The sequence below is a fragment of the Ursus maritimus genome, unplaced genomic scaffold (assembly GCF_017311325.1).
Source record: "Ursus maritimus isolate PB19 unplaced genomic scaffold, ASM1731132v1 scaffold_26, whole genome shotgun sequence".
Classification (NCBI taxonomy): domain Eukaryota; kingdom Metazoa; phylum Chordata; class Mammalia; order Carnivora; family Ursidae; genus Ursus; species Ursus maritimus.
This window is the reverse complement of record NW_024425119.1, coordinates 33,019,406-33,034,191: the sequence shown is the minus strand read 5'-3', so window position 1 is coordinate 33,034,191 and position 14,786 is coordinate 33,019,406. Positions and strand designations below refer to the sequence as shown.

At 40.0% G+C, this 14,786-nt stretch overlaps 1 protein-coding gene across 2 annotated transcripts in view; it reads right to left on the bottom strand.

Annotated features, from left to right (window-relative positions):
* The window catches only part of PDZRN4 (PDZ domain containing ring finger 4), a 339,731-nt gene that overhangs the window by 46,748 nt on the left and 278,197 nt on the right, over positions 1 to 14,786 (bottom strand). For both annotated transcript variants that reach the window (XM_040642339.1, XM_040642340.1), the window contains 2 exons: positions 12,765 to 13,021; positions 9,558 to 9,660 (listed from right to left, as the gene is read on the bottom strand). In XM_040642339.1, the coding sequence (XP_040498273.1) occupies positions 9,558 to 9,660; positions 12,765 to 13,021 (360 nt within the window). The remainder of the gene's footprint in view (positions 1 to 9,557; positions 9,661 to 12,764; positions 13,022 to 14,786) is intronic.

Sequence of the window (14,786 nt, the reverse complement as noted above, 5' to 3'; positions counted from 1 at the left end):
GAGAGAGGGGAAAATGGGGGAAATGGTGGTCAAAGTGTAAAAATTTCCAACTATCAGATGAATAAGTTCTGAGAATCTCACATACAGCTTGATGACTTTAATCAACAACACTGTATTACATGCTTGAAAGTTGCTAAGGGAGTAGATCTTAAATGTTCTCACCATACACACAAAAAAAGGTAATTATGTGACAGGTAGAGGTGTTAACAAATCATCTTATTGCAGTTATAATTTCACAATATATACATATATTAAGTCATCATGTTGTATACCATGAACTTATACAATGTTATATGTCAACTATATCTCAATAAAGCTGGAAAAAATAGAATGCAAATGAAGTTTCATGCATAGTGCAGCTCACTCTAGTTTCTTATAGCTAAGAAACCCTGGAAAAAAATGTAAGTACCCAACAAAAAGATGAAATTTCAGTTATGGGAAAAACAACGTACATGGCTGAGCGAGACACACAAAGTGGTAACTGTGGTTACCTTGAATGGTACAACTGCAGAGAATGGTACTTAAAATTTTTATTTTGGACTTCAAATACATATCCTGGATTTACCATAATCTTTGGCTCATAACACACCATCCATATTGATCATGCAAGAGTCTCTTTTATTTGTATTAAGTTTGATTATTTAATACACAGTGAATACCAGTGAACTCACTATATAATTATACACCAGAGCATTACTGAGAGCTTAAGTCTAAAGGAGAAAGGGGAGAACTGTCATGCCATTATAAAACACATCCTCTTTAAAGATTCCAATATTTTTTTCAAAGACAATAATTTGGTGGAAAAAAAATCCCAACTGGGATTATTTTCCATTTTTCTAATTAAAAAATAAACACTGTGTTGAAATAAAATAATTTGTAGTGCCTACAGCCTGCATCTGCCATTTCTGCTTGGCAAATATTTATGGGTTAGCTTGTTCTAAACGCTAAAGCTAAAGTCTGAGATAATATGGAGAGATGTGCTACTTTGTACGCATTGGTAAAGTATGGTACTAGACATAGACCAGTGTGTGGCCTTATGAGTGTGTATGCTCTCTATAAAAACCTGTAAAATGGGGGTTGATATGATTGAAATGTTAAAATACTTGTAAAATTTTAAGGATCTGACTATGCATTTGTATCATTTTGCTCAAGTGAGTTACGTGGGAGAACCAGATGAGACAAATCATTCCAACTAACATCGGTATCCCCATGGAGCTCACATGTGAGGGTGCTAGGGCTCTGAAGGTCAGTGGTCCGTTTAAGAGACAGAGCTAGAACTGGGACCACATTCCTTGTTTGGACTTGTTCACCTAGATTATATTGCCTCTGGAAGGAACATTGGAATCCTTATATGGAATTTGCTTTATAGTGAAAAGACAGCTCTCCTTTCTATGCTCCTATGAAAACAGTTCTTTGATATTGGGGAATATGATTTGATATGCAAATATTCACCTTAAACACAACCTCTAACACCTTTCAGTAATGCAAAGCAATCATCTGAACGTGTATCATGAGTACCTGTGAACAAAAACCGGATGTCAGGATTTTGATAAAATTCATATATGTAGTGGAAAGAATCTTCATTTTATATCTAGATTCCTAATAAAATAAATGTGCCCTTGGTTACATTGTTTAATAACCAACTTGGAAGGTTAAATTTGCTTTTCGTTGTTTTCTTAGGAAATAAAGTTTAGTGTCGTCATAATCAGTGAGGTGAAAGATAGATGGGCTTCGTATTTGTTTTATGAAATTACATGAACAAATTAACAATAATACTAATCTCATTTCTTTCAGTAAGAAATCTAAAAGAATTACAACAACTTCGATGGCTACTTCCAACTTTATGACATTTTCTTTCTAGTCACTTCTTACGGAGAATTTTTTTTTTTAAATAGAAAATCACAACTTAGGAAAAGCCTTAATTTCGTAAACATGGGTTTTCAAATTAAGAAATTCTGAGTTACCTCTGCTTGGAATAATAGGATTATATAAAATGCGATTACAAAGTCTCAGCCTCAACTCAGGTTCAAGTATTGAAACTAGGTCAACCATATAACGTAGTATGTAGCGAGGACATTTTTGAAGGTGAAAGAAGGTGTTATACGCAACTAATGAATCATCGAGCCTTACATCGGAAACCGGGGATGTACTGTATGGTGACTAACATAATATAATAAAAAATCATTAAAAAAAAAAAGAAAGAAGGCGTTATTCATAATTAAAGTGTAACCTTAGCCATATGTGGGGACAACTTAGGGCACACCAGCATGTATGGTTATCCTAACAGGGACTGAATTCCGTCATTCTTTACCTATGCAAATTAGCTTGTCTATTTGCTAGGGTTCTCCAGCTTCTCAGTGTGAGGTAAAACATGCATATCTTTCTTGTTAGAATGGCAAAAACAACACAAAATCCAAATTTTCTTCTTTTACAATCTGGCACAAGCATATGCTTAAATTCACTTACTCCAATAACCAGACTGTTAATTGAAATATTAAGATAAAATCAAAGACTTTCACACTTTATTTCACATTTCTATTTTCTATCAGCTCTCTTCTCCCCCCTCCATACCCTTTCACCTTTCTATTTGTATTCAGGACACTTAGAAAATAAGAAGAGTAGCAGCAATGGTCAGTAATTTATTCACTCCTCGAGCAAATGCTGCTGAATACCCACCGTGTGCTAAAGGATGTGCTAGGTAGGCTCTCCTGGTCATATCAAGGTAATTCGAAGTGGTCTCTTTAAAAAAGACAAACTATTTAGAAGAAATAGAGAAGTACATAAATAACTATAACCCAAGGCATAATGTAAAACATATTTATAGAATGTGATATGGGAGTTCAGTGGTGGGACAGTGTGAGGAAGGCATTTGAGGAGCAGAAATTCTCAAAAGATGCAGAGGAAGGAAAGTACCGAGCTTTCTCTGAGTATTGTTGTGCTGCAGAGTTTGACCCCAAGATGCCTGAAAAAGTAGGGGGGTGACAGAGGACGAATTTTAGACTTAATTCAAGGAGTAGAGTCATACAAGATGATGAATGGGGGAGACATCCATTGAGAACTCCATTTGAGAAGGGCTAGTCTGGCAGCAAGTGGAGAGTGGACGGATTTCAGAGGCTAGAGAATGGCCCCAGGAGACCAAGAAAGAGCCTAGAGATAATCTCCTACACAAGGGAGGAAGCAGTGGGGACATGAAGGAGAAACATACCCCAGAGAATCTAGAAATATAAGCCCCACTACATGACAACTTCTGGGTTGGTCTCCATGACTAAGATTTTAATCTGCTATAATTTGAGAAAATGGTGATGTCATGAATAGATACTTCAATGAACCAACTCTGATAGAATACCATCTTATCTTAAATGTTCAAGTAATAAAAATATTTTCACACTTCATCTAGATCAGTTTTCAATTCAATAAATTTCCCACAAGAATGAAACTTATTAAGGTGATTTTTTTAAATGGATGATTTTATTGCCCCAATGGTAAGTGGTATAAAATTATTTCAGATATTTCATTAATAATTCTAAAATGTGACTAACAAGTAGAATAAAAGGGACTGGTGAAATATAAAGCATCCAGTGAATCAAAATAATTCTGAAAATGCTACACTTTCACACTCTACGCACTATTTTCTCTTTTCTCTAATATCTACCATACATATGGATAATATTATCATCTCTTTATAAGTTATGTTTCATACCAAACATGTTCTTTCCATCATTGGTTTTCAAACTCCTTAACACATTTCCCAGAGACCGTCAGAGTCAGGGCTGGCTACTAGGGGAGGCTCTCAGTTCTCTGTCCATTGTTGTTTTTCACAAATTTGCAGGATGATCCCTTGGTGAGGAAGTTATAAAGGAGGTACTAGGGTGGATTAGGGGATATATCAAATTCATATCAAGTATGAGATTCTTCTAAGATGATAATCAGCAGGGATCAATTTGCATCGAGACCATTAAAATTCTATTTCATTACTTATCTCTCCTCATTTTCCTACATTTTGGGCCTTTCTTTAGAAGTGTTGAACTGAAACAAAAATGATGCTTGGATTAGAACCCTTGACGCAAAGAACAAATATCTCTATTCACAACAGCCAAGATACAGAAACAACTTAAGTGTCTGTCAGTGGAGGAATAGATAAAGCAGATGCGGTTTATATATGTGTGTTATGTGTGTGTGTGTTGTATGTGTGTGTGGCCGTGAGAAAGAAGGAAATCCTGCCATTTGCAACAGCAGAGATGGATCTTGAGAGCATTATGATACGTGAAAGAAGTCAGAGAAACATAAATTTGCACAGTATCATTATCTGTGGAATCTAAAAAAAGAAAAAACAAGTCAAACTCATTGAAACACAGAGTCAGAGTCAAAAGATGGTTACCAGAGACTAGGGGTGGGGGTGCAGCAAATAGGGAGACATTGCAGAAAGGTACAAACTTAATAACAAAGGAACATAGATCCAGGAGAAAGGGAGAGGACATCTGTTGTAACTGCATGGTGGTCCCAGGTTCCTTTCCAATTCCCTTGTACAAAAAGGTACAAAGGGACTGCATTGCTCAAAAGCTGGTCCATGCAGACAACAACGGGAATCCTCCTTCATTCATTCATCAAATATGAGCACCCACTATGGAGTGGGTGATGTGATGCAATGATAAATGGGCCAATAAGGTCTCTGCCCTTACAGTCTAGAAAGGAGCCACCACGTTCTACAGGCGCACACTAGATGTTTCCCTAAGTTCATTTCACAAGTCATGAAGCTGCTGGAAAAATATGACTGAAATCTAGTTAATGCTTATCCTCTTGTTACTTTTTTGAATGACCGTCTCCTTGATTCATAATTCTCTTCTCTTGAACTACGTAAGAGAGAGATTATCTACTGAGATTGTCACAAATACTGTGAACCTACTCACAGGGACCCAGGTCTGGAAAATAAATTTTGCAGAATGACACTTCTCAGCAAAGCACAAGGGCTTCCTTATGCTTTGCATAAGAATTGCCCAGAGGAACCTAATTGATATGCTAAATGCTCTTTCTTATTTACAGATAGGGGCCTAGGTTTCGTTTTCAGCTGATACATACATAGAACGCTGACATCCGCTTGTCCTCCTCTCCTTTCTACCTTTTAATACCTCTTCAAGCCAACTTCTGAATTCCTTCTTATTTTGAGGACCACATATCCAGAAGCGGAACTCGAGGTGCACTTAATTCAGGCTGTTGGGTATTCAGCCTGATATGGGGGGGGGGGGAGTAGAAATGATTTTGAGTGGCATTTCTAGGTGATGAAAACAGCCAGACTTCGAAGTGTTGCGTAAATTATTTGCTTGTCTTGGCTACCTTAATGTTTTATACTATCAAAATATTGGACTTTAATATTAGTCCAATATTACTTCTCTGACTCTTCTCCATCACCACTGACTTTTGAGAGTTAACGGGAAATGCTGCAGAAAATTCAGCATCTTCCTTGCACTCAGGCAGGGACAAACATATCTTTATTAGGGGTTGGATGAAAGGGCTCCATATTTCTTGAAGCCTTTCCCTTTAAATTATTTCTGGTAGAGGCTGGATTTGAGATCTGCCTCTGACTTGCTAAGGGCTATTTATGATTTATTTCAACCTTTAGCTGGCTCTGGAAAAAATGCACAAAGTTGAAAATAAAGAAGAGAAGACGCTTAATCCTCAGTGGTATTTCAGTGGTACAGAGCACCCGGACTCTTACGATGGGTGCATTATTTAAATTTTGATATTTTTATTCTTTCTCCCACAAATAAAATTAAAATCCTTTATCATTTTTAATTAGAGAACAAGTGCCATCATTTTTAAAAGAGAACACATTTAAAGCTGTGAGTCTTTTAATGCAGGCTGGTCCTTGGAGACTTTTCTGAAGCACCGTGAGGAAATTTTAAAGCCAGTCAAATAATTTTCCTAGGCAAAGTGGTGATAGGCCATGGTGAGATATGGGTGTCATTAAAATTTCATAGAGGTCCCTAACACAGCAGAGTCACCCTAACATTGACACGAGGACTATAATATCTCCAAAGAAGCATTTGCTGCCTATCATGGCTCTGAAGGGAGCTGTTACAGTCTATCAATGCAATAATCTGCATGTTAAAAAGTCCCTAAATATGTATTTACAAGATAGTCAGATCTGTTTTGGTCTATTGGGTCAATAATCCATGCACTCAAAGTCCCTAAATATGTATGCACAAGATAGACAGATCAGCTTTGGTTCACTGAGTCAATAGCAAGCAGGCCTTTAAAAACGGGCTCTACAGTTGCAAAGTTAGCGTTTTAGCAAGTTCAGAAATGCAGTTCTGTGCACTTCCTGTCTTTTAGAGAGTGGTTTTATTATGCTAGTTTCAGTGGATGCCAGAAGCTGTGTTTCCCTTTGGCATATGATATTTTGCTTTTAAAAAAGTCAGAAGAAAAACCACCGTAGCCCAAACTATATTGCCGCTTGGAGGCACATAATGGAAACACAGGCATTTAGGCAAAGCCCTGTGCGCAGGGGTGGATGCTGTCCTTCCAGGCCATGCCTCAGCCCTCTCTGCCTCACCATCCCTATGCATCCGCCTCTCCGCTCGCCTGGCTATGCTGCTGCAGCCTTTGCTCCCTGCCACCCTGTCAGACTCATTCTGGCAGCCAGAGAGATCTTGCTAGGGCTTCAGCTCTTCTGTAACAACTTCCCATCCTCACAGTAAAAGTGAAAGGTGCCTCAAGTCCCTTCTCCCTCTGGCTTCCTCTCCTACCACTCTGGTCCTCGTCAGGGCTGCCGGAGCGCACTGGCCTCTGCTGTTCCTTACCCACGCCAGGCATGCTTCCGCTTCAGGTCCTTGGCACTTCCCCTTCCCACATGGCTAGCTCTCTTACTTTCCCTAAGTTTCCTGTGAGAGAGGCCTTCCCGGACCCCCCTGTATAAGACAGCAAGAGCCCGTCCCAACACCATGCATTTCCTTTCTCCATTACCCATGCTGTTGCTCTCCGTTAGCACTTCCCATCCCCGAACGTATTGTGACTTTCCTTTTTGTTTCGTGTCCACCTTTCTCCCCTACAGGTTAAGCTGCCCCTGCAGGGGCTTCATGAGTCGCATGTTTAGATAAGAGCGTGGCCTATTTTAAGTGCTCATTAAATACTGAAGGGAGAAACGAATGAGAGCAGATGGAAAGGGAATCTTCCTCTACTTCTGCGACTGCATGCTGACATGCGCTCGTGCTTAGGTTGAGGAGAAATGAGTATCTTTTTCTGAGATCAAGTCCTCTCTTTGGCCATTAGACCTGCCTCTTGTAATATTCTCCAAGTGGCACAGAAGCAGTCCCTCTGGAAGGTGCTCGCCCATCGCATCCTCAGAGCTCCTGGAGGAGCTGAGGTCATCTTAGCTGGTCACAGAAGCACTTGACCAGTGTGCGTCTAAGTACAACGGTGCAGGAGACGGCACTGTCATTTCGAAATCTCCCCACTTGATGTGGCATCCACGATCAGCTCTGCTGACGGCCGTGGACTAGATTTTACCATCTCATCTCACACAGCCATGAGGGATGGTGTGTGCCACTCTGCCACATAACCGGAACAGACTGAGGAGTACTAGGTAGAACCATTATTCTCTCCAAAACCTGGTAAATTATCCTTGGGCTATTCCCCCACGCCTCCGCCCCCATGTTTAACCATGTGTCACAGTAACTTCTTCCTTATTTAAATTTCACAGGAACATTCTTACTTCAATCACTCAGAAAGATGCCTTCAGCAAGAGAATCACAGCTGACAGCAAATTAATGACTATGATGCTGTGATTAGTTGAGATTACAGGCTACAGAGGCCCTGTCTGAGCATTTACCACTGTCGTCATACTGATGCTGCCATCTATTAGGGATTTGTAGTGTTCAAAAAAGAGGATATAGTGCAGCTACAGTAAGCCCCATAGAAAGGTAAGGCAATTTGTCTGTATTGGAATATTCAATGATATGCTAATTAATTAACATAATTTTTACTGTTAACCTGCTAGCCTAAGCAAGTCATTCTTCCATGCCCTCCCTCCAAACACAGATTTATTTTAATAAAGCTTGAAGGCACACACTAAATAAAAAGCTGCAGTGGTCCAGGTAATTCCAGTCCCTAAACCCAAAGTATTCATTAGCTGAAAGAAAAACACCATTTAATCTTCAATTATTTGGGTAAGTGACTCAATTTTGTAATTTATTTTTCATGAGAAGACAAAACTTAATGGATATTTCAGTACATACCAGTCCTTGAATGGATTTATAAAATAAAACTCTTCAATCAACTTAACGGAGAAGGGATAAAAAATTAGCAGGAACAACAACAATGCTGAAACTATCTACTCAGAGGCTAGGTATCATTGCATGGCCTTCCAAATTCTGGAAGAAAAGAAATAATGATTTCTTTTCTTTTTTTTTTTTTTTAAGATTTTATTTATTATTTATGTGACAGAGAGACAGCCAGTGAGAGAGGGAACACTGAAGCGGAGTGGGAGAGGGAGAAGCAGGCTCCCAGCGGAGGAGCCCGATGTGGGACTCGATCCCGGAACGCCGGGATCACGCCCTGAGCCGAAGGCAGACGCTTAACGACTGCGCTACCCGGGCACCCCAAGAAATAATGATTTCTGTAATCCCCAGCAATGACTTTTGCGGGGGAAGATTTCAAATAAACGTCTATTTGCTTTAGGTGAGCTTCGCTGAATCGGCCTTATTTGATTTCAGATCCTCCTAAGGGAAGAGATTTCAGGATTTCCTGGTCGTGAAACGGAAAAGAACATTTTGCTGAACTTGTATGACATCATCTAAAGCATTAAAAGGGCAGATAATCATGAGTTCTCTACCTGTTTACCAAAGCTTCTTTACCTCCTCAATCTACTTTATTTCCAAATGTCAGAGTGGTTTGAAACCTTTCAAAGATTTATAGACTGCAGCAGCAGAGGAAATATTAGGATAAATCCTTTAACTTTTGTGAAAGATTTTAAATAATTAATCGACGGGCTTTTGGAATTGTTATATATCACAGTACAGATACTCTAACGTATACTGTGTGAAGGCTACACAACAAAGGGCATTAGGGCATTTCTCTTTCTAGAAAGTCAGTGAAACTACTTTTCATGGCACATACTTGAGTCACAAAAAGAACACTGAATGAGTGAAAGAAAACAGAACTAATATAAAACAATTTAGTTTATCAATTAAAATCAAAATACTATACGATGAATGAAAATAATAAGCACAATCCTCGTTTTAAATATAATTTCTTTTTCAAGCTCTACTTGGAAATTATTGTGTATTACAGAAAGAAGAAAAACTGTGGCTGCCATAATCCTATTTATAAAAATCAGCAAAAATGCGAGCAAATTATTTGCAAGCTTAATTACAAAAATGTTTTCCAATGTATTTAAAATACTAGACACGAACAGCCAAAACAAACAATACTTAAAAGAACTTACCCTCGATATGTAAGAGAAAATATTTCTCACGGTAATAAAGTAATTTTTTCTTTGTTATGCAAAACCCCTCGACCATAACTTCATGAAGAAATGTGAAGTGGTGTGAAAATGATCTTACCTCATATTCAAAGTCCTCTGTTCTGTCTGCATCAGCAGGCAAGCTGGAAAGATACTCATTGTCCTCATAAAATTCATGCTCCATCGGATGAAGAGAATGGCAGCTATGGGGAAGGTAGCGAGATGATAGAAATGGATCAAAAGGGTTGTTTTCAAGATTAAAACTGTTTTTAGAATTTCACTTGTTTTCTCTGCTTTGCCATAAGACCTGTAGCGATCCAACCTTTGAGTGAACTAGAAGCTCAGAAAGAGCAATTGCTTTTCTTTCTCCCACCCGTGCGGTCTGTCAATTTGATTTTCTGAGAGAATACCAAGAGTAAGGAAGGGCCCATGGACAGAACTGCACTCTAAAGAGTCTGATGCAAAATCTCTGACAGGCCCTGGTACTTCATACTCCCTGGCCCGTTTCCATTCCACCAAATGTGACTGGCTCCATACATGATGTGTGGCCTTTGGGACTGCAGTCCACCCGAAGAGGGGGATTTTGTAACAAAGTACTACCCATTTCAGAATACACAGCCCCAGACTGTTTTTTGACATCTGTTTTCAAAAGCACCTATTTTTCAGATTGTAAAACATACTCACCTTGCCCTCATTCCCTAAGACTCTTTCCTTGTTCTCTCTCATAACCCATATTTTTTCCCCTCTTTCACAGAGGGCCCGTGAACACATATTAAACAGCATTCATGGTGATACCTCACTTGAATTCCTATAAGCCAACGGATTTCATAACCCCTTCTGGAAATTCAGAGAGGATTAAAGGAAATGAGGGAGACCTGGGGCACTGCACACAACTTTTATATATCTCATTTTGGAAAAATATTTTAAGTAATTTATAGAGTGCTTTAAAATTACTATATGACATGATATGGATACTATACATTAGACCATATGAAGGCCAAGTAAAGTTTAAAAGCAAAGGGCATGAGGGCATCTCCATTTCTAGAAGTCAGTGAAAAAGACTCAGTGCAATTAACCAAGTTGGTGGCAGGTGAGACCTCTAAGCCCTGCCAGTGTGGACATTACTGACAAACTGGAGTTAGTAGTATAAATTAGTTTCTTTATCTCTAGGCCAAAGGCGCACGAGAGGGACGCCTCCTGGTGTCCTCACCCAGTCAATGTAAATATTCTACCAGTCTCTTCTCGCTGCTATCTATGGCTGTCATCTCCATATAGGGTTAATCGACGTGAACCCTAATAGCAAAAGCAATACATGCAAGATCTTGTTTGCTGGTCTAACAGGTAAACCGTCCTTGCTTAAATTTGGTCTGGCTCTGAAAACCCATTTGGGCTGATGAACGATTAAGCTTACTGCTTTGCGTACCTAACATGTTTCTCTTGTCTTTCAGTTGGTAAGAAGGGAGCCCTGCCAGGAGGAACACCTTATTCATTCAATAAACATTTATTGTCTACCAGATGCCAGGCCCTCTGCCAAGCGCTGGAAATCCATTGGTTCACCAAATCCTATCAATTCTTGCCCTGTTCATTGGGAAGAGCAGTAAAGTGAGAATGTCAACATAATGTGATACTTCAGGGGAAATATGGAATCTGAGAACAGATGGGGGGGATGTCCCTACTGCAACTTCAGGAAGTTTGCTAGAAGAGGTTGCCTCTAAGCTGAGGTCTGCAGGACTTATAGACAGCGACATAGGATACCTGTTAAGAGAGTGGGTAGTGGGGTTGGACCTCTTAGGCTTAGAAGCCCGGCCCTATCACTTCTTTGCAATATGACCTTGGCCAAATTACTTAACATCTTCCCCCGTCTGTGATGGTAATAATACAATGCACTCCCTCGAAACATCGTTGTGAGAACTAAACGAGTTAATAAATGTAAAACGCTTGTAATATTACCTAACCATGCCAAATCAGCTAATAAATGTTAGCTGTTATTCATTCAAGAGAGTGTTTATTGGAAGGCTACTCTGTGTCAGGCCGTACTCACAAATAGTAAATACTTGTTTGCCTGGGTATTCTTCATCTCCTCTTCTAGAAGGTAGGTAGTGACTTTATTTTTGTTCCCAGTTTTATGACCAGCACCTAGTTCCAGTGCCTGATAAAGGGGGATATTTGATAAGCAGTGGCTGCGTGGATGGAGTCCTAAGGAAGATAAACAGGGCCCTTGCCCTCCTGGAACTTGAAGTTTCAAGGAGTGGTTTCCAAAACACGGCTGTACATTAAAATTGCCTAGGGAGATTTCTGAAAAAAATTCCGGTGCTTGGGCCTCACTCTAAAAACTCCTTTTTAATTGGTCTGAGGTGGGATTCAGACATCGCACTGATACCGCTTTTCAAAATTCCCAGGTGATTCTAATAGTACACATGTGGACCACTGAAATGAACCTAACAAAAGCCACTAAAGGGCAGGGAAGTGGCATGATCAGATCTGGGTTCTACAAAGTCCAGAATGGATTGTGGTAGGCAATGAAAATGCAGCCTAAAGAGACTATTGTTCTTATAAATCAAACTCCCCCTAATGGTTTGAATAGTTGCTTCAAAGCTCACAGAATAAAATATATGGGGCAAAACATACTTCTTCATAAAATAAGACTGTACAAGTAAGATTATTTGAATAAAATCTCTCGACCTGCCTCTACATTAGATAAAAAATTGGGAAGAAATATTCCTTTAACAGATCCTTACTTCCCAGCTCTTATACTTACACACTGACAGCCAGAATCTTTTGTTGACATCTCAATATATCACGTAATTGCTTTCTTTGGAGAATTGCACTTTAATTAAATTAATTTCCTAGCTTTTCCTTTAAAGAAGAGAAAAGCAAGAGTGAAAGAGAGAGAGGCGACCCACAGAGGAGAACAGAGTGCCAACATGCCACTTCTGTGTCAGTCTTAATAAGGTTTTTGGCAGCTTTGGTGAGAAACGCTATTTCCCTGACCAGTGCTCACAAGTAGCATGAGGCTTTTGATGGCTGGAAATATGAAGATGAACTAATCAGAGCCAGGATTTTTCACTGCTCCTCAGCAAGCATGATTCCTAACGTGAAACAACTGTGCAGGTCAGGGAAAGTAGCTAGCAGGGACAGCTGAGAACTAATTGGATGGAGCCACGGTGGAGACGTTTTCCAAACAGAACCGAGAGCCCTGTCTCTGCAACTGTCAACTTGCTAGCGTGACTGATTCTCTCCAACACTTCCTTGAAATGCTGAGTGAAAACAAATAGGGCTTTGGGAAAAATGGCAGAAAAAAAAATACCTGTCTGAGAGCAGGAATGGACAGATGTCTGGCACGGGAGGGGTAGGAGGCCGAAGTTTGGCCAAAGCCATGATGTGCTCGAAGGTGATGTCTGTCTGAGTGCTGGCGTCCATGAGCTGCACTTCTGGGGCTGTTCCATAGGCTGGTTTACTGAGAGGTGTTCGTCTTAGCACCTGGACCACAATGGGCTCCTTGGCATTTCGAAAAGCTTCCACTGCCTCTTCATGGGTGGCCTTTGAGAGATCTTTCCCATTGACCTGTGAAGATAAAAGGACATTGCTCATCTCAGAGGAAAGAACAGAGAGGCTGTCATCATAGATTAAGAAAAGGTGGGGAGGGTAAGTTTAAGCCAGCTGATATGAAGTTTGTAAAGCAATATTTAATCAGACACTGACATTTATTGAACTCTTCACCAATACTCGGAAGTGAAGAAGATTAGGAAAACACATTGCTTCTTGTTTCATTAGGAAGCATACTGTCAGGATCATTAGTAAAGATTTAACAATTTAAATCACACCTTGGCCTCAGAAAATGTTTGCCAAAATCTGCAGATAGGTAGAAATGTTAAGTATATCTTTTTAAAAAATGTTCTATCCATCTCTTGGTGGGATTGTCAATATTTAATCAAAGTCTGACTGGCCTGAAATCTAATTTTGTGGGTATTGTCCAATTTCTTTCATAGTCACCATTTTAAAATCCAAGACCATGTTATTGTCATGTACATCTTATTCTAAATCCTTGCTGTTCAAGTGAGGTCTGTGGACCAGCACCATCGGCATGAGCATAAGAGATTATTAGGAATGCAGGATCCCTGGCCCTATCCCAGACCCGCTGAATCGGAACTGGCACATTAACAGGATCCCAGCCGATTTACATGCACTTGAAAGGAGCACTGCTCTAAAACATCTCTGAGTATACTATGTTTCTTTGGATCTTCCCCTGTTTTAATTTATACCAATTTATGACTCTCCAAAATAGCCCTGGACATAACAGAGAGGGACATTTGCCTTTGCCCCCTGTCTTTGCTTCTCAGCATGACCAACCACTGTGTGACTCTCCCATGCTTAATTATCAAGAGCCAGTGCTGTTCTCCAGCCTTTGTGGCACTCCAGACACCCACACACTTTTCTAAACACCCTTTCCAGCGGCACTACACACTGCTCTCAAATAGCTATCGATTTATTTCCCTAAAACCGATCCTGATAGCAGAGTCCCTTCATTGAAGTTATTTTAATAAAGGCCTACAGCATTCTGAAATATCTTCACAATTCCCATCCTCGATGAATCAATAATGTTGGCTTTTGCAAATAGGAAGAGATACTTGGGGGCACAATACTGTGCTTAAAACCCCTGAAATTATACCATTTCTAGACAACTAAGCCATCTGCCTGTTGGGGAGGTTCTGATAACTGCTATGCACCAGCAAATCCTTAGAGATCCCTGGGTGCCTTAAGAAGAAGCAAAGGGAGTTGCTGAGTTGCAGTCAGAGAGCAACTGCTGACATCAAATAAGCACATTCTCTCTCCCTGAGTAGACAAAGGATATGTGTATGCTCAGAGCAAGTGTGGGGTGTTTGGGGGTAAATGATACAATGCCAGGTAGAAATCGTCATGTCATGTCGAGACAGGCTTAATGACCTGGAGGACCTAATTTACTCAATGGACCCTGAAAAAGTTAATGTGCCTTCAAAAATTGAGCAATTAAGTTTCCTCACCAGCAAAATATGTCCCAGTACAGTTCTTGGATCACTAGTAAGAAACTTCAGTAGAAGATACGAATGGTTATCTACCAGTGTGCACACACTCACGGATCTGTACATTCTCACTGATTCTTTTCTCTGCAGACTAAAGTTGAACATTATTGCTGCATTTGTATTGGTACAACCTTGGAATGTCTGGATGACTTTGGGCATATGGGAGTATGTGAACGAGGGACATCAGTGGACACATTGATTCCTTGAGCTGTTGGACTGGGGCACTTTGGGCTGGGGTCACCACTGTCTCCCCTGAGGATGTGTGATCA